Source organism: Oryza sativa, chromosome 3, assembly GCF_034140825.1.
Source record: "Oryza sativa Japonica Group chromosome 3, ASM3414082v1".
Classification (NCBI taxonomy): Eukaryota; Viridiplantae; Streptophyta; class Magnoliopsida; order Poales; family Poaceae; genus Oryza; species Oryza sativa.
Window position 1 is genome coordinate 31,627,466 of NC_089037.1, and position 19,319 is coordinate 31,646,784.

General features: G+C 41.9%; 3 protein-coding genes and 1 long non-coding RNA gene across 5 annotated transcripts; 3 read left to right on the forward strand and 1 right to left on the reverse strand.

The window, feature by feature from the left end:
- Positions 1–1,915: 1,915 nt before the first annotated feature.
- Positions 1,916–10,974, forward strand: LOC4334099 (uncharacterized). Its single transcript, XM_015775882.3, has 10 exons — positions 1,916–2,285; positions 2,586–5,618; positions 5,902–6,034; positions 6,198–6,286; positions 7,214–7,452; positions 8,620–8,706; positions 9,073–9,172; positions 9,660–9,873; positions 9,958–10,101; positions 10,425–10,974. The coding sequence occupies exons 2-10, from the start codon at positions 2,601–2,603 to the stop codon at positions 10,427–10,429; spliced, it is 4,029 nt and encodes a 1,342-aa protein (XP_015631368.1). The 5' UTR covers positions 1,916–2,285; positions 2,586–2,600; the 3' UTR covers positions 10,430–10,974.
- A 116-nt stretch (positions 10,975–11,090) lies between these two features.
- Positions 11,091–12,796, reverse strand: LOC4334100 (photosystem II D1 precursor processing protein PSB27-H2, chloroplastic). Its single transcript, XM_015775883.3, has 3 exons — positions 12,516–12,796; positions 12,060–12,418; positions 11,091–11,416 (listed from the first exon to the last, which is right to left on the reverse strand). Exons 1-3 carry the CDS (start codon positions 12,655–12,657, stop codon positions 11,279–11,281), a joined length of 639 nt encoding a protein of 212 aa, XP_015631369.1. The 5' UTR covers positions 12,658–12,796; the 3' UTR covers positions 11,091–11,278.
- On the forward strand, positions 11,346–11,868 carry LOC136355620 (uncharacterized). Its single transcript, XR_010739954.1, has 2 exons — positions 11,346–11,529; positions 11,671–11,868. It is a non-coding gene; the product is annotated as an uncharacterized lncRNA (long non-coding RNA).
- A 2,544-nt stretch (positions 12,797–15,340) lies between the features above and the next one.
- On the forward strand, positions 15,341–19,264 carry LOC4334101 (cysteine synthase-like). 2 transcript variants are annotated; one of them, NM_001402266.1, is made up of 11 exons: positions 15,341–15,515; positions 15,944–16,015; positions 16,122–16,231; positions 16,314–16,371; positions 16,796–17,059; positions 17,144–17,281; positions 17,605–17,656; positions 17,866–17,945; positions 18,270–18,329; positions 18,425–18,505; positions 18,640–19,264. In NM_001402266.1, the coding sequence occupies exons 2-11, from the start codon at positions 15,974–15,976 to the stop codon at positions 18,730–18,732; spliced, it is 978 nt and encodes a 325-aa protein (NP_001389195.1). In that variant the 5' UTR covers positions 15,341–15,515; positions 15,944–15,973; the 3' UTR covers positions 18,733–19,264. The 2 variants fall into 2 exon arrangements, with proteins under 2 accessions (NP_001389195.1, NP_001389194.1); NM_001402265.1 differs by having other exon boundaries at positions 15,341–15,500.
- Positions 19,265–19,319: the final 55 nt, after the last annotated feature.

Consider the following 19,319-nt stretch of genomic DNA (forward strand, 5'->3'; position numbering starts at 1 on the left):
GTCTGAACCTGTCTAAATCCATCTAAATCCTTGTCTCCGCATCTATTTACTTTTAGGTCTCGTGTGCTACCCTCTTTCATCATTGCTGAATTCCAATTTCGACGGAGCCATTGATACTTCTTGCTATGACTTATGGGTAGATTTAGAGATAGACAAAAACTAAGAGATACATCATATTAGTGTGGGATAATCATATAATGAAATGCGCCGAATGGATCTTTAGTTTTGAGTGTAACTTCATCGCACTTGTTTATCCTTACTATGACCAATATGCTTTTTATGAAATAATGTTATGGGAAATAGATGTTGCTCTATTAAAAAAGGATTTTATCCAATTAATCAAATTCTAGTTTATTCATTCCTACTAGCATTTACTCACATGTTGCTCTATTAAAAAAGGATTTTAATCCGATTAATCAAATTCTAGTTTATTCATTCCTACTAGCATTTACTCACATGCTAGTAGGAATGAATAAACTAGAATTTGATTAATCGGATTAAAATCCTTTTTTAATAGAGCAACATCTATTTCCCATAACATTATTTCATAAAAAGCATATTGGTCATAGTAAGGATAAACAAGCACGATGACGTTACACTTAAAACTAAATGGTCATTTCATTTATACCGCTCCATGCGAGGATGACTTGGCATGCTCACATGGCACTTTTTTGGGTCCAAGGACTATATTAATCCAAATAATTAATTTAGAGGACTTGTTTGGACGATTTGAAACCTCAAGGACTAAACTGAGCCCGAAGCGAACTTCAGGGACCATATTAGTTATTCACAAAAAAAAAAGACAATGACTTCACTTCATTTACTTGCCGTATTTTCAATATTGATCAATTAGCAAATAATGCTTGTGCAACCACCAAAATAAAAAAAAATAGACAATAACTCCACTTCATTTACTTGCAGTATTTTCAATAGTGATGAACTAGCAAATAATGTTGGTGCAACCACCAAAACAAACAAAATAGATAATAACTCCACTTCATTTACCTGTAGTGCATTAGTGCATTCAATTTGAAAATAATGCTATGGCATCCAAAGAAAGAAACAAATCACAAAATAACTCCACATCATTTAATACATATCAATAATAAAATAATGCCAACATATACAAAGAAGGAAACAAATCAGTGAATAACTCCACCTCATTTAATACTATTATATCAATATGATCACCTAAAAAATAATGCGAGCACATCCAAAGATAGAAACGAATCAGACAATAAGTCATAACTCCAGTTCATTTACTCGTCTCTATCTCTTTCTCGCGCGCACGCCAAACAATAATACGTAAGGAAGAAGCAATCGTTAAATTGTCACACCGTTTTTAACTATTTACCGCTTCGAATACATGGACTACAAGGGTCACTCCCACCATCGGTTTCCAAGAGCTCAGGATCACATCCACATAGACATCGAACCTCAAGGCTGCAAAGCATCCAGCAGCCATAGTCCATACGAATATACGATCGATACGGCCCGTGAGAGTGAACAAACCAAAGAAAGAAAGTGGAGGGAAAACTTCAAATCCGCACCCCAAACATTCAAAAACCAAACAAGTTCCACCCCTCTTCCACCGGCTCTCCTCGCGCTTCGAAAACCCACACGAAAACCATCGGGGTGACGCTGACGCTGGTCAATGACCCGTGGGCCCCACCCCGCCAGTTACCACCGCGAAACCCGGCTCGCGAGACTCGCGTGTCATCCGGCCTCCTTCCCCCACACTTCACCATACCAACGCCGGAAACTGACAAGAGGCCGCAGCACGCAGCACGCAGCACGCAGCACAAACCCCCTCCCTCTCCCACCCCACCCCACCCCCAACCCTTCTCCGATTTAAAAGAAAAGAAGGTGAGAGAGAGAGAGGGATTAAAACCCAAACCAAACCAAAGCCGAGGGCGAGCACTCGAGGAGCCAAGCCTCTTCTCTCTCTCGTTTCGTCTCGTACTCTTGCTTCCCCCTCAATTCCCCCCCTCCTCGGACCCCCGCGTCGCCGAATTGGGCGCCTGATTCGGCGTCCCCCCGCCGCGCCGCGGCCGGATCGAGGCGCCGGAGGGTGCCGCTCCGGTTTGCTCCTGGGGTGGCGGTTGTGGGGGGTGTGAAGGAGCGGAGGTGGGGGGTGGAGTGGAGGGGGGAGGCTGCGTGGGGGCGGTTGCGGTGGCGAGGGGGTAGGGGTGCTCGGCCGCGCGATCTGCTGATCCGGGACATGCGTGAGGCGGGAGTGTTGTAGCAAGAGCCATTCCGCTGGATTTTGTATATTTTTGAGGGGGGTGAGTTGCTCGTCTCTGATTTTGTTTTCCCCTTTTTTGGAATCGTTGTTCTGCTCGGTGGTATAATCTATTCTGAGTTCATCACCCGCTCGGGTTTCCTTTTTAGTGGAGGAGGTTGTTAATTTTGGCCATTTCATGTGCTTTATGTTGCATTGCCCTAAGTTTCTTGATTAGGCATGTCCAAATCCAAAGTAGGGTTTAGGGTGGATCATGCTGTTCGAATCTAAGTTTAGATTTACATTTTTATGAGAAATTGATGACAACAAGTTAAGATTTTGATGAGTTTCTGGTCATGCACAGGGTGTTGGAATTGGAATGGGCCATAACGGTTCTAAGCGGAGTCCGGTGCCTGAGACCAAAGACGGAGCGATGAAGGATTTGGAGAAGTCTACCTCCTTGGAGGTGGACGACTCTACCATTGATGGTGATGTGGATCTTGGTGGAGGGCTCACTGTGGTGGGGAGGAAGAGGAAAGATGGAAGGGGTTCCGTGGATGAGAATGGGGCCTCGACAAAGAGGATTTTGAGGTCCAACTCCATGAAAATGCATGTGGATGCTGAGACAGCGGGGGGTGTGGCTTTGGATGTTTGCAAGGGTGACATTTTGGAGAAGAAACAGTGTGATATCATAGCAGAGGGTGATAGAGGAGGGGTGCTGACAGTTGATACTTGCAATGCTGAGGAAGATGGGGAAGTGACTGGTGCGGTAGTGAGCGATGCTGTGGTTGAGGCAGTTAGGTGTTCCGCAAATAATGTGGAAAGTTTGGGTCTTGCTGAGGTTGAAATTGCTGAAGGGAATGGGTTGGACGCTGACATTCAGGAATCTGATGGTGAGATGGATAAGGCAGATGACAAACTGTCTACACCTTCTGAGGAGCAGAATGAATCTGGAGGTGGAACAAGTGTTGGGGGCATCAATGACTCCCAGGAAAACAAGGGGGTTAATGGGCTTTGCCAGGGAGAGGTCATAGACCCATTGGCTACAGCAAATGGAGATGAATTGAGCATGGGTTTAAGCAGAAGCGCAAGTGGACGAGAATCTATTGAGCAAGAGGATACCGTTATGTGCGCTAGTGATGATCAGAAAGTTGAGAACCATTGCCAGTTTGACGATAAGCATAAAGAAGCTGAAATTTCTCAGATTGAGCTCGCAGTTGATAACCACATTATGCTAACTGATTGCACTAACCAAAAGAAGGGGATCGACAGTCCTGTGAATGAAACCAAGGGGGATTCAACTCCTGACATTGTTTTTATAAGGAGAAAATCAATAACTAGAAAAACATGTGAAGCGAAGCAGGTGAAATCTGAAGATGAGGTTCGATTTGAGAAGCGAGTTACAAGGTCTGCTACTGTTAGACAGAGAGAGGTTTCTGCTAGCATGTGCGTAGGTGCTACAAACGATGCTAACTTGGAAAGCAAAGAAAGGAAGGAAGATGTTCATCATTATACAAGGAAAGTGGGCAGCACCGTGCGCTCAAAAGTTCATCACACAGGGGTGGCAGAATGCGACACTGATACAAAGAAGAAACTAAAAGGAACTGTTACCACTCGAAGAAACTCAGATGCCATTGCTAATGATGATCCTCCAAGTATCACGCAGAACAAGGAATCAAAAACTCAGATGAAGATCGATATCAAGTCTCAACCACTCACAAGAAGGGGCAGCATAGTAAATAAAACAGAAGACGCAGTTTCTGGGTTAGACCAGAATATCTGTAGTTCAGCCATCACTGATAAAAATGATATAGAGCTCACAGATTCTGAAGGAGTTAAATCTGAGAACAAGGCCGCTGTGAGGAAGTCAATATTATCAGTTGGCGCTAAGATTGTTGCCAGTAAGAAGAGGATATTGGAATCAGGACTTGATAAAGCTAGTGGAGAGTCACCAGTTGCAATACCATCCCTAAAGAAGGCAAGAGATACATCCTCAGACACTGAGCTAGAGCAACCAAAAATGTCTTCTGGAAAGAAACTTACCAGAAATAACTGTGGCTCAAGTAAGAAAGGTATGTCGACAAGACGGCAACATCAGAGTCAAACAGCTAAGTTGAGTACATCTGTGAATTGCTCCAATAAAAACGAATCTAAGCTATCACAGAATGAATCCGATGATGATGGAACTGGCAGTGATACTTCCTTGAAGAACACTTGTGTAAGACGTACTCGAAGTGGTGGTGTTGTCCCCAAAAAACAAGAGGATTCTAGTGAATCTGAGGAACCGATCATACTGAGAAAAAATCATCAAAGAGGAAAATATTCTGGGAAAAGGGCTGGATCTACACCAAGGAAAGTTAAAGCTCCCAAAGGCAATAGAAAGGAAGTCAAGGCTTCCAGTTTGAAATCTTCGGGTCCAAGTGAGCAGATAAATACAGGAAGTCTTCGTGAAGAAAAACAAAAAATAAGTGATCATATCAAGGGCATGCTTCTAGATGCTGGTTGGACGATTGATCTGAGACCCAGGAATGGCAGAAATTACTTGGATTCTGTGTATATACCTCCTAGTGGTAAAGGATCTTACTGGTCTGTCACAAAAGCTTATGCTGTGTTCCTTGAAGGTATGGAATCTGAGAAGAAGGGCAGAGCTAAAGATCAGCGACCCTCAAAGAAATCTGTAGGTAGCCCTGGGAAAAGTCATGTTTCAGAGGAAATCCTTAGCAAATTAAAAAGAATAGTCGTTAATAAACGAAGAACCAAAGTAGAACTTCAGAAGTTGAAAAAGAGGAAACATGGTTTACTGAAAAAGCAGAAAACTTCCAAGCGCAACTCAAGGGGTTCCAAAAATAAAATTTCAAATTCTAGAAAGTTGCATTTAGGCAGCGAAAGAAAAAAGCGAGGTGGTTGTGCTCTACTTGCTCGTGGATCAAATAAGGATGGTGGAAGCAGCACTAACGGTTTTGTTCCATATGAATGGAAACGTACAGTTTTATCCTGGTTGATTGATCTTGATATTATTGATATCAATGCAAAACTGAAATGTGTGGATGAAACCCACTCAAAAGTTTTACTGGAAGGTGTAACCACTAGGGATGGAATTAACTGCAGATGCTGCAGCAAGGTCTTTACAGTACTTGAATTTGTGGCTCACGCTGGCGGGCCAGTCAGCAAACCTTATAGAAATGTTCTTGTAGATGGGCTGGACACTGACCTTTTGCATTGTCTCATTAATGCATGGGATAAGCAGTCTGATTCTGAAAGGCAGGCCTTTTTCCCTATTAGCACTGAGACTGATGACCCCAATGATGACACATGTGGTATTTGTGGTGATGGAGGCAATTTGATCTGCTGTGATGGATGTCCCTCAACATTCCACATGAGTTGTCTAGAACTTGAGGTATGCACTTAAATCGAGCAAGTAAATGCGGTCTATACTCTATAGAAGTCTATTTCCTTAATGCCACCCATATTTACTTTAGCAATACCTGTATGAAAATTCTTTCGAGTACATCAGTCTGTCTTTTACTTTTGTCTTGCCTGCTGTATCTATTATTTTTGTGGTTCCTGGATTAGAGGAGATGATTGAAATGCCTGATAACGTGATCTCCAATTTCTTTTTGCACTAAGGCTTGATAATTTGATGCAATGTTTTCTAATGGATATAAACCTCTTATTTTCAGGCTCTTCCATCTGATGATTGGCGTTGTGCTAAGTGCTCCTGTAAATTTTGTCAGGAACATTCAAGGCAGGATGCTCAAGACATTGCTGAGGTTGACTCTTCACTCTGTACTTGTTCCCAGTGCGAAGAAAAATGTATGTAATCTCTGCTTGTACTCCCTTTTATAGCGTGTCAGTACTTTAGATACATGCACAATTTGTTTAGCTATTGATTAACTTCACTGAAATATCGTGATTGCCAATCATTTGTTTTTTTGACACAATGTTTTTGATTTCTTCACAATGATTATGTCTGTAGATCACCCAGGTTGCTCTCCTGAGACTACTAACACATCCAATGTCTCCAGTCAGGCATGCGATTTATTCTGCCAACAAAGTTGCAGACTGGTAATACTAATAAAAAAATTGTTCCTTTTCATTCCTAGTTTCGCCGAGCATGATTTCAGAACTGGTTGTTGTAGTTTCAGCTAAGTTAGGGTAGGCTAGATATGAAATCCAAGTCAAACCACACGAACCAAAAGATTGAACTTAAAAGTAAGGTGCCAAAAAATAATAAGAACAAAACTCACCTGTTAAATATCTGCAGTGCATTAGGGTTTATGCTGCCACCTTTATTCGTCAGTTTTATTGTTTCCTTTTGTGTCCAAGTAGCTCTACTTGATAAGCAACTGACATTGTGTAAAGCAATATAGATATGTAATTTCACCAAAATCATTAACATTTAATTCTCCTTTAGTTTTTTTTCTGTATCTTAATATTCCCTACATGGTGTCTGTTTACTATTTGAAGTACACGGGTCGTTATTTGTTATGAATTTCTGTACCAAGTGATGTTTTAGGATGGTGTGCTACTGAACTTATTAGTTTTCAATTAGATTTCTGGGCGGCAATGATATCTATGGAACTGTCAACAGTGCTCTCATGCAGTCATTAAGATATATCTATAGTTTATTTTCCTGTGATATTCATTATAGGGGAAAGGTAATGCACTTTGGATGATGAGGGTAACTAAAAAGAATCATATTTTACAATGAAGTGACTATAAATAATATGTTTACTATAATGCATGGAACCAATTCTTTTTTGTATCCCTTTAGTATGCTTTTTTGCCATTTAAATCTAATCACATAACACATATTAAGTTACTGTGTTCATCTTGTATTTGAACTCGTTTAGTGACACGTGATAACTTTGTCTTTTTATTATCCTACTGGTAAAATATTATGAACTTATATCCCCTCCCTCAAACCTCACTCCACCCATGGAGTTACTAAGAGTGATTTACAGGATCTGAAATGACATTTATGTGATGCAGCTGTTTGAGGGATTGCGTAATCTTCTTGCTGTGAAGAAGGATCTTGAACCAGAATTTTCATGCAGAATTATTCAGCGTATTCATGAAAATGTACCAGAAACAGTTGTTGCTTTGGATGAGAGGGTTGAGTGTAACTCCAAGATTGCAGTTGCTCTTTCGTTAATGGATGAGTGCTTTCTTCCGATTGTTGACCAAAGAACTGGCATCAACTTGATACGTAATGTTGTGTACAACTGTGGGTATGCACCACTCTTTCTACACTGCTCACATTACTCCATGCAATTTTGAGGTTATCTTGTGAAACCTCTGTGATGTTGATATTGTTTTCTCTTTGTAACTCTTTGCGCGCACTTCCCCTCATTTCTTCCTCTCTGCTTTTGGTGAGTGGGTCTATGGTGGGAGTTTATCTTACATTATTGCTATAGATTCAATCTGGTGACGGCACCAGCATATGATACTACGAATGGGATAATTTAGGCTGATTTGCTAGAACATCTGCAAATTCATTTAGAACTGAGTGCATTTGCAAGTAACCATGCTGACTATGTATGCAATTAGTGCACATATCACCACCAGTGCTTATATGACACTGTTCACTGTTGTCCTGCAAATTTCTGAAGATAATTTTGTGTCGATCTAGTTCACTGCATGACTCTTTAATGAGCCTTTTGGCGATCCTGAGTTTTGGATCTGGTGTATGCATCAGCTCAATGTGGGAATTTTGAGCTTTTGGCATATTTCCTAATATAATAGTATGCTACTGTAGCCAAGTAAAAGTTTATGGAAGCCTTAACATTGTTTCCTCCATCTTCAATGCATGATATGGTATAATCAAATGTTTTTTAACTCAAGAGTGGTAGATGAGTATTCAATCACTGTATATATGCTTATGTGGATTGTGGCCTTATGTGAGATTTAACTAATCAAAATAAACATATTTATGCATCTAAAGGTGTATATGCTAAATCTAAACTATATATGACCAAAACAACAGAAAAGTCCCTACCCACTGAAGCATCAGCTATATGTGCTCCATATAAAAAAGGTATCCAAATGAAACCATGTGATTAATGCTAGTAAGGAAAATAAATCCGTAGTAGCTCACGGTGAGTGTTTTTTATGATTGACCTGTGGATCTACCAGCTATTGCTAGTTTTAACTGAACACGTATGTGATACTGCGACTTGTTTGGTTTCTGTTTAGTATACACTGTATCAACCTTCTAGTTCACGTTTTGCTGATTTACTGGACTACGTTATTAATTTTATGATTTTTAGTTGACATCGGATGAAGTGGCCATGATATATTTAATAGTTGCAGAATTTCTTCTGTGTTTGACAAGTTGAAATGGAAATTTTATTCCTTGAAGGATATTTGATTGCCATCCTGTTTTTGCCTATGTGTAGGTCAAATTTTGTTCGGATGGACTTCCATGGGTTTTATATCTTTGTTTTGGAACGTGGAGATGAAATAATAGCCGCAGCATCGGTCAGGTGAGTTGCCTTCCTCTTGCCCTTTTTGGATGCTTTGTCCTGTGTATATATTTCATCTAGATTGAACTCTGTGCTATTCAAAAATAACATAGATGCATGCCATCACTAGTTCTCCGCATATACTGATCATGGTCTAGTGCATAGCTGAGTTGTTTTGTTTCAGTTGCAAGGTTGCAAGTACTGCAAGTGCTTTGATTGCAGTGCACACGCACTAATTGCAATCAATTGTATACAGTCATTGTGCCTTTTCTTTGCCTGAACTCTCTAATGAAATAGGCTTGCTATGGTTACTTTTATGTAATGTTTTTCCCAATGAATCACTGGGCACTAATAAGATTTTCTATTTGGTCTCTTATCCTGAAACAGAATACATGGAACCAAGTTAGCAGAGATGCCATTCATTGGTACTCGGAATATGTATCGGCGTCAAGGGATGTGCCGCAGACTGCTAGATGGAATTGAAATGGTATATTGATCTGAGCCCAAATCTAGGCATGATTCATGGTGATTATATAGGACAACTGTTTATTGCAGAAATCCTATTTGCATTGTGTCTAGTTTCAAGACATTGAGGCACTGCTCAAAACCTGACTTCTTAATTTATGCAACGTTTTTGTCGCTAGCTGAAATATGTGACAAAAGTAGGAACAATAACAGACTCTAGCTTGTAAATTGTAGTGCTCTGATGTGGTTCTGACTACTTCAGGCATGCTATAATTGGTCTTTACAAAATAGCATCTTAGATAGTATTTTTCTATATGGTATAATTTGTAATACATATGTCGGATGATACATTGGCCTTTGTATTACATCTCTGAAGAGAATAAGTAAACTAGCTTGCCTGTCTGCGTACCTCATTGATAATAGTTTATATATGGGCTTACTTCATTTTGCTTGTTTGAGCATTTGTTATGTACTGTGTGTACTAACGTATTCTGATATTTACACTTCAGATCCTCAGCTCCCTCAATGTTGAGAAGTTGATAATTCCAGCTATCGCTGAACTTGTGGACACCTGGACATCTAAATTTGGATTTAGTTCACTTGATGTTTCTGAAAAGCAAGAAGTCAAGTCTACCAGCATGTTAGTTTTTCCTGGAACAGGTCTTCTTCAAAAGCCATTGCTAAAGAAAACTTCACCTGGGGAAAATTCAAGCTCTCAAGAAGGTCAGCACATAAAATTTAACCCTCATATATCAATGAGTTATTCTCCTCCCCCTTTTATTTAATGGTGAATGGCCATTTGTGCAGTTGATGGTGTTTTCTCTGAGCTCGAGTCTGGGAAAACTTCCAATGTGGCCAATGAAGACTCTCTTTGTTCTGCAAATGCTGAGACTCAAGGTTCGGCTGCCCCATGTTATGGGGACAACAGCAAAGATGCTAGTGCTTGCAATGGTAATGTTTCACAATAATCCATGTAATGTTACTCCATGTTCTCTTTTCCTTTTCATGGCATGACCCATAAATTGAAAACTCAGAATACCCACTTGTTTTGCAAAACATGTCATGACATCTTCTACAAATCTTTGAAGAACTTGAACCGACATACTGGGTTTCTTGTTGTTTGAGAAGATAGGAATGCATTACATGATTGATTAATGACATGAACAATAGGCTACAAACTTATGTTAGTGGTTCTTAGAGAACAACGCATACATTTGAATTCTATGATTTCAATATCGTTATGTTTGTCTAACTATTTTGAATATCTTTTGCAGATTGACATGCTTCCTTTGCATTATTTTGTCCCTGTCAAAAGGTGCACCCTGGTAGTTTCAAGCATTGACAGATACTATTGAGGACATGAAGCACACCGATCCTTCATTGTTACTATTATTCTCTTTTGACTCGGCATGCGGTTCGTCGGTTGGCAGAAGTAGCCTGGATAGAGAGGGCGAGTTTTTGAAGATCCCTTGCAGAGCAGCAGCACCTCGGTTCTGCTCAATATTGATGATTCAATTGACTCTTTGGTTTCGGTTTGACTTGAAACCAGCCTGTGCAGTGTTGGACTCCGATCACCTAACTTTAAGTGGTTTACCTTTACCTGTAAAGTCAGCATGTAGAACTGAGATGATAGTTTTATTCCGTGTTTTTTTTTTCTGGATGGTTAACTTAGTACCAAAGGCCAACGTGTGCCGCAAAATCTTCGTACATGTTTCTTTACCTGCTATGTGACAGTAGCTTTGTTTTTGCTAGCCCATTTTTTTGCAGCCAGATCTCATCTGTAAGACACTAATGCATGGGCAAGCAGAAAAAAAATCTCAGATATGCCACCTGTTCTCATGTTGGAAGTAAATCTGATAATGTTATGGCATCTATCCTCGTGTTCATGCAGATGCAAGGTGCTTTTGTTCGCTGAATCGAACTACTGATCAGGTGAGATGTGGTCAAAGATCGCAAGGTTATAATCACTCTGGAAAGCATTTACTTGTAATCATATGTTCTATCTGCTCTTTTCTGTCTTTGCCAATGATCTTTTCGCAGGCAAAGTGAAGGCTGGCTACAATGCAATTATCACTCGTTGATTGTTGGCAGATAGTACTTTTTTTTTCTGACAGAAGAAAATAAATCTCTACAGAAAGGCGTCTGCAGTGTTGAGGTTGGCGAGGATCTTGTCCTTGACATCTTTGGGCAGCGAGGCGAATGGCCCTGCCTTGGAGTAGAACTCCGCCAGTGATCTGATGGCCTTCTCCAGCGCAACGTATGACTCCTGGATGAGCAGGCAAACAATTTTGTTAACAAATCGTCAAGTAAGCAACCCAGTTATGTTCTGATGTTTGCAAAATTGCAACTAAAAAAATCATGCCATCTCCTGTTCCCCAGGTGAGTGAACTTGAGTTCAAACTTGCTTTGAATTTTTTTCATGATCGTTTACTTGTGTGTTAATTTTCATATTTATTTTAATTTGATCGGTGTAACTCACTTCAAGCCTCCTTTGAAATATACTTCTCCGTCCTGATTCAGGGTTCAAAATTTGTCGCCAAATGTAAGGGGTTTTGGACGGAGGTAGTTTGAATTTTGGAGGATTTTCATTAGAATTAAACTATGGAGCTAGAAGATAAATCATGGGCTATATGTGTATCCATAAAATACTACGGGTAAGTAACGATAAGCAAATGGACGTAGGTGAGGATTCAGCCTTCCCTACTGACAATAAAACCATTAAAACCATGAGAGTTTCCTAGAGCTCTTATTAATTTCTTTTTTTGAAGTGAGAGCTATAGCTTTGTCTATATTTCTTCCTAGATCCATCACTTCCTGGGTGTGTGAATGTGGTTAGCAGCGTTGCAAAAATAGGGGGAAAATTGGCATTATTACAGCCGAATGATAACGCTGAGATGCGCGAACCAAACCTCAGCAGCGACGGCTTGCTGGCCTCGCCAGCCGCCGAGGAACTCCCGGATGGACTCCTTGGCGGCGTCGGCGCCTCGCCGGAACTTGGCCACGTCGCCGCCGTCGTCCTCCCCCAGCGACTCCCGGAGCGTCCGCACCACCTCCCTCGCCGCCTTCAGGTACGCCTTGGGCAACACCTTCCCCGACTTGGTCCTCTCGTTCGGGTCAAATATCGATTTGATCGCCCCGACCACCCCCTCCCCCTCGCCGCCGCCGCCTTCCTCCGTCGCCCTGGCGCGCCCCGCCGTGCCGGAGCCCACGACGACGATGGCGGCGGCCAGCAGCGCCCTCCTCGTCGTCACCGCCAGCCGCGCTCCGCCTGCACTGTTTGCGACACACACAATCACGCAGGAATCAGAGTTAAGCTGTGGATTAACCGCGAGAGACGAAAATCGAAGGCGGCGGCGATAAGTTACGGATGTGCTGCTGCTGCTGCTGCTTGCTCTCGGCGTCTCTCCGCTGCTTCGGCGACGGCGAAGGCGGCGACGAACAGCAGTAGCACCGGCTGGCCATCAGCGACATGGGGCCATGAGGAGGAGGAGACGGCATTGCACGCATGCGATGCTACTCCGGCTGCGACATGCACGCGAGGGGCGATCGGTGGTGGTGGCCGAGATGGGAGAGGTGGGCGAGGAGAGATTGGTGGTGAGCTCGAGCACGAGCACAGCCACCTTATCTCATATCTGCAAGTAGCTTCAGGGAGGAGGAGCAGGAGGGAGGCGATGCGAGTTGGAGAGACTTGGGAGTTTGGCGCGAGAAGACGACCCGGCCCGCGAGGGATTTCCCTCGCAAATTGAGTGGGCTTTTCTTTGGAGGCCCAGAATTTGTTGGAAATGGGACGACGCAGCAAATTCTCACTAGCCAGAAAATATGCAAAATCTGCTACTCCAAAGAAGTATTATCCTAACATGAAAAATTCCCTTATTTTGTGTGTGTCGGTGAGAAGTTTGAAGTTTGAACGCAGGGAATTCAAGGAGATTCGACAAAATCTGCCATTGGACCAACATAAAGATATGTGCTTTCTTCCAGGTCTTAAATCTGCAGCCTCTCTCTTGTTTTCTCCCCCCCCCCTCCCCCTCTCCATCGATCCGCCATTACCTGGCTTGGACAGATAGTCATAGAGCGATACTTCTAGTAGTTTTTTTTAATCCTCCCTAACCACTTCGATGTATGAGTAAACTCCGTACAACAGATCACGACTTTGTAATCCCCAATGGTGATGGGATGATGTCATTGCTTACATTTGCACGAGCTACCAACCAACCAGCACTATCTGCGTGTGCTCTGAGCTCTTTTGTGTTGTTTCTGCAGTCTGCAACGAGGTCCACTTGAGCATCAGAATTCAGAACGGATGACCCCCTGTTTGCCGCACACAGAAAGAACGCACGGCTCGATCGAGCAGAGCCCTTCCTCTCCACCGGGCAATTTTCTGCGAGATTTTCGAAGGTTCTTCGCAATATTTTTTATAGCTAAACACGAGAATACGATATCACAGCTGGGTTAGGAAGCAGTTGAGAGAACTGAATGTTTTCTCATGTTTCATAAATTAGGCTTCGATTATTTTTTAAACCTTTGACCTACTGTTACAAGTAACAATATAATCAAGCTGTCAACGAATAGCGAAGTGAGCGTAGCTCAGTCGATTAGGTTTCTTATGGTGGAATCAGTTCACCCGTATTTAAATTCTAGATTTGAGACGAGTGCTTACATATACAGCTATTTATTTTTCCAGCGATAGATGGCGTACCTATAAACAACGAGACGTCCATAGTGACTTCATCAATCTCATGATATGCTGGCCTAATCTTCCAAATATGCTCATTATTGTCGATAACGAGGCATCTGTGATGATTTCGTCAATCTCAAGATATGCCAGCCCAATTTTTCGAAAGTGCTCATTGTGGACATCTTTGTTTGTACCGTGTTTCTAAACAAAATTGCAACAAACCTTACGGGATTTGGGAGGAGGTGGGTTCCGTCAAATGTACACGTACCGGGTTAACTGTTAGTGGGGATTGTCTGCAATATTGCACTTGTAGGGATCCAACATGTCAGTGGCAGCTACTGTAAGTGCAGCACTGCAGATAATTCACGTCCGTTATCTGCACATCATACATGCAAATGCTGTTTTAGAAAAGAATAGTTTTTCTCTGTTTATCTGGAAACTGAACAAATTTATGCAAATTCCTATGGAATCTTGAGTGCCTGTTCACTTTGATGCCATTTGTCAACGTTTGATGTCGCGATTCCGGTATTTGCATGGTATGGGGATCGTTGGTCCTAGGATATATGCGAGACTTAGGTAAAAGAGACGGAGACAAGGATTTTTATACAGGTTCGGGCCCCTGAATTGTTAGGTAATAATCCTACATCCTGTTGGCCGAAGCCGGTGTTGCTCTTTATTCATCTAGATCACACAAGTACAATATTTGGGGTAGCCTATCAAACTGTTGTCGACATGGCGATCTGAAGTTCTGACTCATAGTCGACAACAGGGTAGCCTTCCTTCTCGAATCCATATCCGGCGAGATCAGAGACAGCGCTATATCTCTCCTGACGATATTCGTAGGCACCGTAGGGGACTAGCCATGTCTATCTCTGAAGTCGATATCCGGCGTCTTGTCTTGGCGTATGTTGGCTTATATGTTGATCTTGTGTCTTAACCTATTGTTCCGTGTCCCCTCTCCTCCTAGGGGGCCTTGTATTTATACCCATAGTTGTCCCCTTATCCGAGTAGAACTAGGGAAACCAATATGGATATAATCCGAGTAGTCCTTGTCGTTTTTATGTAGAACCCTATTCATCATTCCTTATGCGGAACTCCTCCTATATCCGAAGTTTGTTTCCGTATAGGACATGATATGTGGTAGGTCCTGTCGAGATTTAGTCAACTACTATTAGGTATATGGTATCCATAACCCTGACATCATTTTTAACCATACCTTTTTTTTTGTAAAGTTGCCAAAATTTTGGCTACGTTTAGTTTATTGCCAATTTTAATAAGTACATATAAAATCTTGCCAAAATTTTGGCAACTCTACCAAAATTTGACAATGCCAAAACTTGGTATGGTTTAAAATGGTAACAAAGTGAACCATCCCTGAATATCGTCTTAACCTCTTTTAACATTTGTTTAAAGAAATAATAGTATGACCTGCGAGTACCGTGACATATATACAAAAATATTTTCTGAGCGAGAGGAGATACAGGGACTAGTGACAACAACTGACAACTGACAAGTGGAGCAGCACTACATAAAAAGGGCAGGAGGGGATGATGCGGGCGCTACAAAGTGCTTCACATCTTTGCCTCGTTCGTCCTCCGGTTTTCTCCGCAGTTTCTTGATCCATCCGCCTTTCCTCTCGCAGCCGTCGGCGGGGGGAGTGGTTAGTTGGTTACTGGTTAGTACTCCATCGGTAAAAAAATCCCTCCTTTTCATATCTTTTTTTCGCTTCCAATCTTGCGCAATTCGGGACCTTTCCTGCCATTTCGTTCTGTCCAAATTCAGAACATTGATACGGTTGTTTGGTTGTTTTCTCCCCCTTTTCTGTGTCTGTACACTGCTGTTCGTCGGTTGATTCTTGTGTGAGTTGTGAATTTTGGCAATTGAAGAATAAGACCTTGATGTGTTTGCACGCCTATGCTGTTGTTATCCGTGTCCATGCGAGTGAAATGATCCGCTGAATTTTTGGGTAGATCTGAACTTGGTACCTTGAATCCAGTAGCATTTGGTGATCGGCGCGGGGATTAGGGTTTACCGTTCAGAGGGGACGCGGATATTTACCGTTGTGCTCCAAAATTTCACTGATTGTTTTGGGCTCACCAACCTTTTGCTTTCTTGCAGGCTTGCAGAGTTTTCAGAGAGATTTAGGCAATGGCGGAATCAGGCCAATCGATTGCGAGTGATGTGACTGCAGTATGTAGACAAAATTCGCCCTTTTTATGCTTGGGACTAGCTGAATTGTGCTTTAATTCGCCTTTAGTGATGCTGATTTTCTTTGGTGCTCGTTTTGGGATGTCAGCTGATCGGCAATACTCCCCTGGTGTACCTGAACAAGGTGGTGGATGGATGTGAGGCCCAAATCGCTGCCAAGCTTGAGATCATGGAGCCCTGCTCCAGTGTCAAGGATAGGTATCTAAAGTACCCCAGTCTGTCCCTCCTGCTGATAGTTTTGCGCTTTACTTATTTTTATTCTGGTGGCCATGGTTTGCAGGATTGGTTATAGCATGATTACAGATGCAGAAGAGAAGGGTCTCATTACTCCAGGAAAGGTGAGACACTGAGACCTGAAAGTATAAATCAACTCTCAGATTAGAATATGATGGAGTCACTTTGCTTATTTGTGACTAAGAACTCCTACCAATAAAATCTACTCCCTCTAGTCAAACATATTTGATTGGAGAGAGTAGCGTACCATTAGAAGATTAATGTCTCAGACTTCTCATTTAAGGAAAATAAGATGTTTTGGTCTCACCATCCCTCGTCTAGATTCACTAACATCCATATGAATTTGAACATATATATAAAGCTCATACATAAATCTATTCAAAACCTAAAACATCTTATAATATGAAACAGAGGAATGGTGATGTCATGGTTGGTAAATTAATACAAGCGTGCGTGTGTATCTGACCTTTTATTTTTTACTGGAATACATCTGACTGTATTGTCTGATCGATCCTCCCTTTCTTATAGAGTGTTTTGATTGAGCCTACTAGTGGAAATACTGGTATTGGCCTTGCTTTCATGGCTGCTGCCAAGGGTTATAAGCTAATCCTGACAATGCCAGCATCCATGAGCATGGAAAGGAGGATCATTCTTAAGGCCTTCGGTGCCGAGTTGGTCCTTACCGATCCACTTCTGGGCATGAAAGGTGCAATCCAGAAGGCAGATGAGCTGGCAGCAAAGATGCCTAACTCTTACATTCTCCAGCAGTTTGAGAACCCTGCAAACCCAAAGGTGCTAAATTGCTAATATATTATTATCCTTGCTAGAAAAGCACAATAGTTTAATTACTGTTTTGTTTTACTGGACTATGCTCAGATCCACTATGAGACAACTGGACCTGAGATTTGGAAGGCCACTGCTGGGAAAGTTGATATCCTTGTCTCTGGCATTGGAACCGGTGGTACAGTAACCGGAACAGGAAAGTACCTCAAGGAGCAGAACCCTGAGATCAAGGTAACTTATATACTCCCTCCGTCCCATAATATAAGGGATTTTAAGTTTTTGCTTGCACGGTTTGACCATTCGTCTTATTCAAAAAATTTTAGAATTATTATTTATTTTCTTTGTGACTTACTTTATTATCCAAAGTACTTTAAGCATAATTTTTCGTTTTTTATATTTGCACAAAATTTTTGAATAAAACGAGTGGTCAAACATTGTAAGCAAAAACTCAAAATCCCTTATATTATGGGACGGAGGGAGTACTTGTTTGCATGTTTTTATGGTTTTGTGTATATGTGATGGTGACTTAACTGTGTACTAATTTTGTCTTAAAGATCTATGGTGTTGAACCGACAGAAAGTGCAATTTTATCTGGAGGAAGACCTGGTAAGATACTGCTCTTTGTATAGCTCAACTTGCATAAATCACATTAGTAATACTAGTACTATTTGTGATGCATAACTATGGATGTCAAAAATTATTTGAAACATAGGGTGCACAGTATGGATGGTTCACGTATTTGATGTAATAATTTAGCTGTCTCGATTCTGTTGAACCATCATGACATTATCACTGTTCCATGTTTTTGGTTTCAGGTCCACACAAAATCCAAGGTATAGGTGCTGGTTTTGTTCCTGGTGTACTTGATGTCAATCTCCTGGATGAAGTGGTCCAAGTAAGCAAATCCAAATTTTCTGTTCCAGGCCACTAATCAAATGAAAAAGATCTTGTATTGTTTCTATTTTTCTGTAAACAATGGCAATGCAGTATGTGCTGCTAAACCTGCCACAAGGCCTGCATATAAAAACTCTCTTATAACCACGTCTCTGTCGAATGTCCAGTTCCAGTTCACCTGATGAACCGTTTGCTAACCCCAACGTTAGAATTCAATTGTTGATCCACAGATCCAGACATGCGCACGGTTATGTATATAGAAACAAATGTACGGAATGCAATTACTAAATTGATCTGAACATTTCTTGCAATTCTACTCTGGTAGGTCTCAAGTGATGAAGCCATCAGCATGGCGAAGCAGCTAGCGTTGAAAGAAGGGCTGCTGGTGAGCTCAGTACCCCTTAAGAATCCACCCAACTCTTCTCCACCTATTGCTGCACATATAGCCTATGGTTTAATTCCATGACAAATATTTTTCAGGTTGGGATCTCATCTGGTGCTGCTGCAGTCGCTGCCATCAGGGTCGCGCAGCGGCCCGAGAACAAAGGGAAGCTCGTAGTTGTAGGTTCCCTCCTCAGAACCCTGTTTTGCCAGGCATTTCTTAAACCGTTCATGATCTCCATTGTTTTGCAACCTACAAAAACCTCTTAGATTCTCTGCTCTAACATGTCCATCGCCGTCATTTGTGCTCGCAGGTGGTCTTCCCGAGCTTCGGTGAGCGCTACCTGTCGTCTGTCCTCTTCGAATCGATCAAGAGGGAGGCCGAAAACATGGTGTTCGAGCCATGAACGGCTCCAGCATTGTGCAAATTGTGCTTCCATGGTTTAGGGGGCTTGGAGAGAATGGCGTCCCGAGTGCATTTCTTCATGTTGGTCGCACTTGCCATCATGTAGTCGCTTGATCTGAATAAAGAACTTACATACATCAATCAAAGTCTGGGGATTCGATCAGCTTTCCTGGTGTTATATGAGCAGTTCATATGTGTACTTTCTTCCATACTGAAATGTGTATCTTAGCTACTGAAGCTTCCATGGATTGCTGGGCTGCTCGAGTGACAAGAACACGCATAAATTAATTCGGCCCGCTCATAGATTCAGCCCACGCGAGCGCGGTCGTACTACGAAGCTACTCTAGTTTATTTTCTTGAGCGAGGGTAGCTAGCTTCTTCTAGTTTATTTTCTAGAAGAAACTCGACTATTTTTAGGAGTTTTTGATTCTGAAAGAAGCTGTAATCACTAAAAGTTTCCTTAAACATGTCCCTGGTCATGCTTGGCAACAGTTTAATAGTAATAATAACCAAATCAATTCTGAATTTTAAAATTTGGATTTTTGACCTGTTGAGTTGACAGTATCTTTTCCCGGCGATTTCTGACCT

Bases quoted from the DNA above. Each gene is read 5' to 3' on its own strand.
- LOC4334099 (XM_015775882.3), top strand. From the start codon at position 2,601: ATGGGCCATAACGGTTCTAAGCGGAGTCCGGTGCCTGAGACCAAAGAC. The intron at 6,035-6,197 runs GTATGTAATCTC...TTATGTCTGTAG, and splicing joins TTCCCAGTGCGAAGAAAAAT to ATCACCCAGGTTGCTCTCCT. The intron at 9,874-9,957 runs GTCAGCACATAA...CCATTTGTGCAG, and splicing joins AAATTCAAGCTCTCAAGAAG to TTGATGGTGTTTTCTCTGAG.
- LOC4334100 (XM_015775883.3), bottom strand. From the start codon at position 12,657: ATGCGTGCAATGCCGTCTCCTCCTCCTCATGGCCCCATGTCGCTGATG. The intron at 12,419-12,515 runs GTAACTTATCGC...CAAACAGTGCAG, and splicing joins GCAGCAGCAGCAGCACATCC to GCGGAGCGCGGCTGGCGGTG. The intron at 11,417-12,059 runs GTTTGGTTCGCG...CTGCTCATCCAG, and splicing joins AGCAAGCCGTCGCTGCTGAG to GAGTCATACGTTGCGCTGGA.
- LOC4334101 (NM_001402266.1), top strand. From the start codon at position 15,974: ATGGCGGAATCAGGCCAATCGATTGCGAGTGATGTGACTGCA. The intron at 17,060-17,143 runs GTGCTAAATTGC...GACTATGCTCAG, and splicing joins AGAACCCTGCAAACCCAAAG to ATCCACTATGAGACAACTGG. The intron at 18,330-18,424 runs GTGAGCTCAGTA...AATATTTTTCAG, and splicing joins CGTTGAAAGAAGGGCTGCTG to GTTGGGATCTCATCTGGTGC.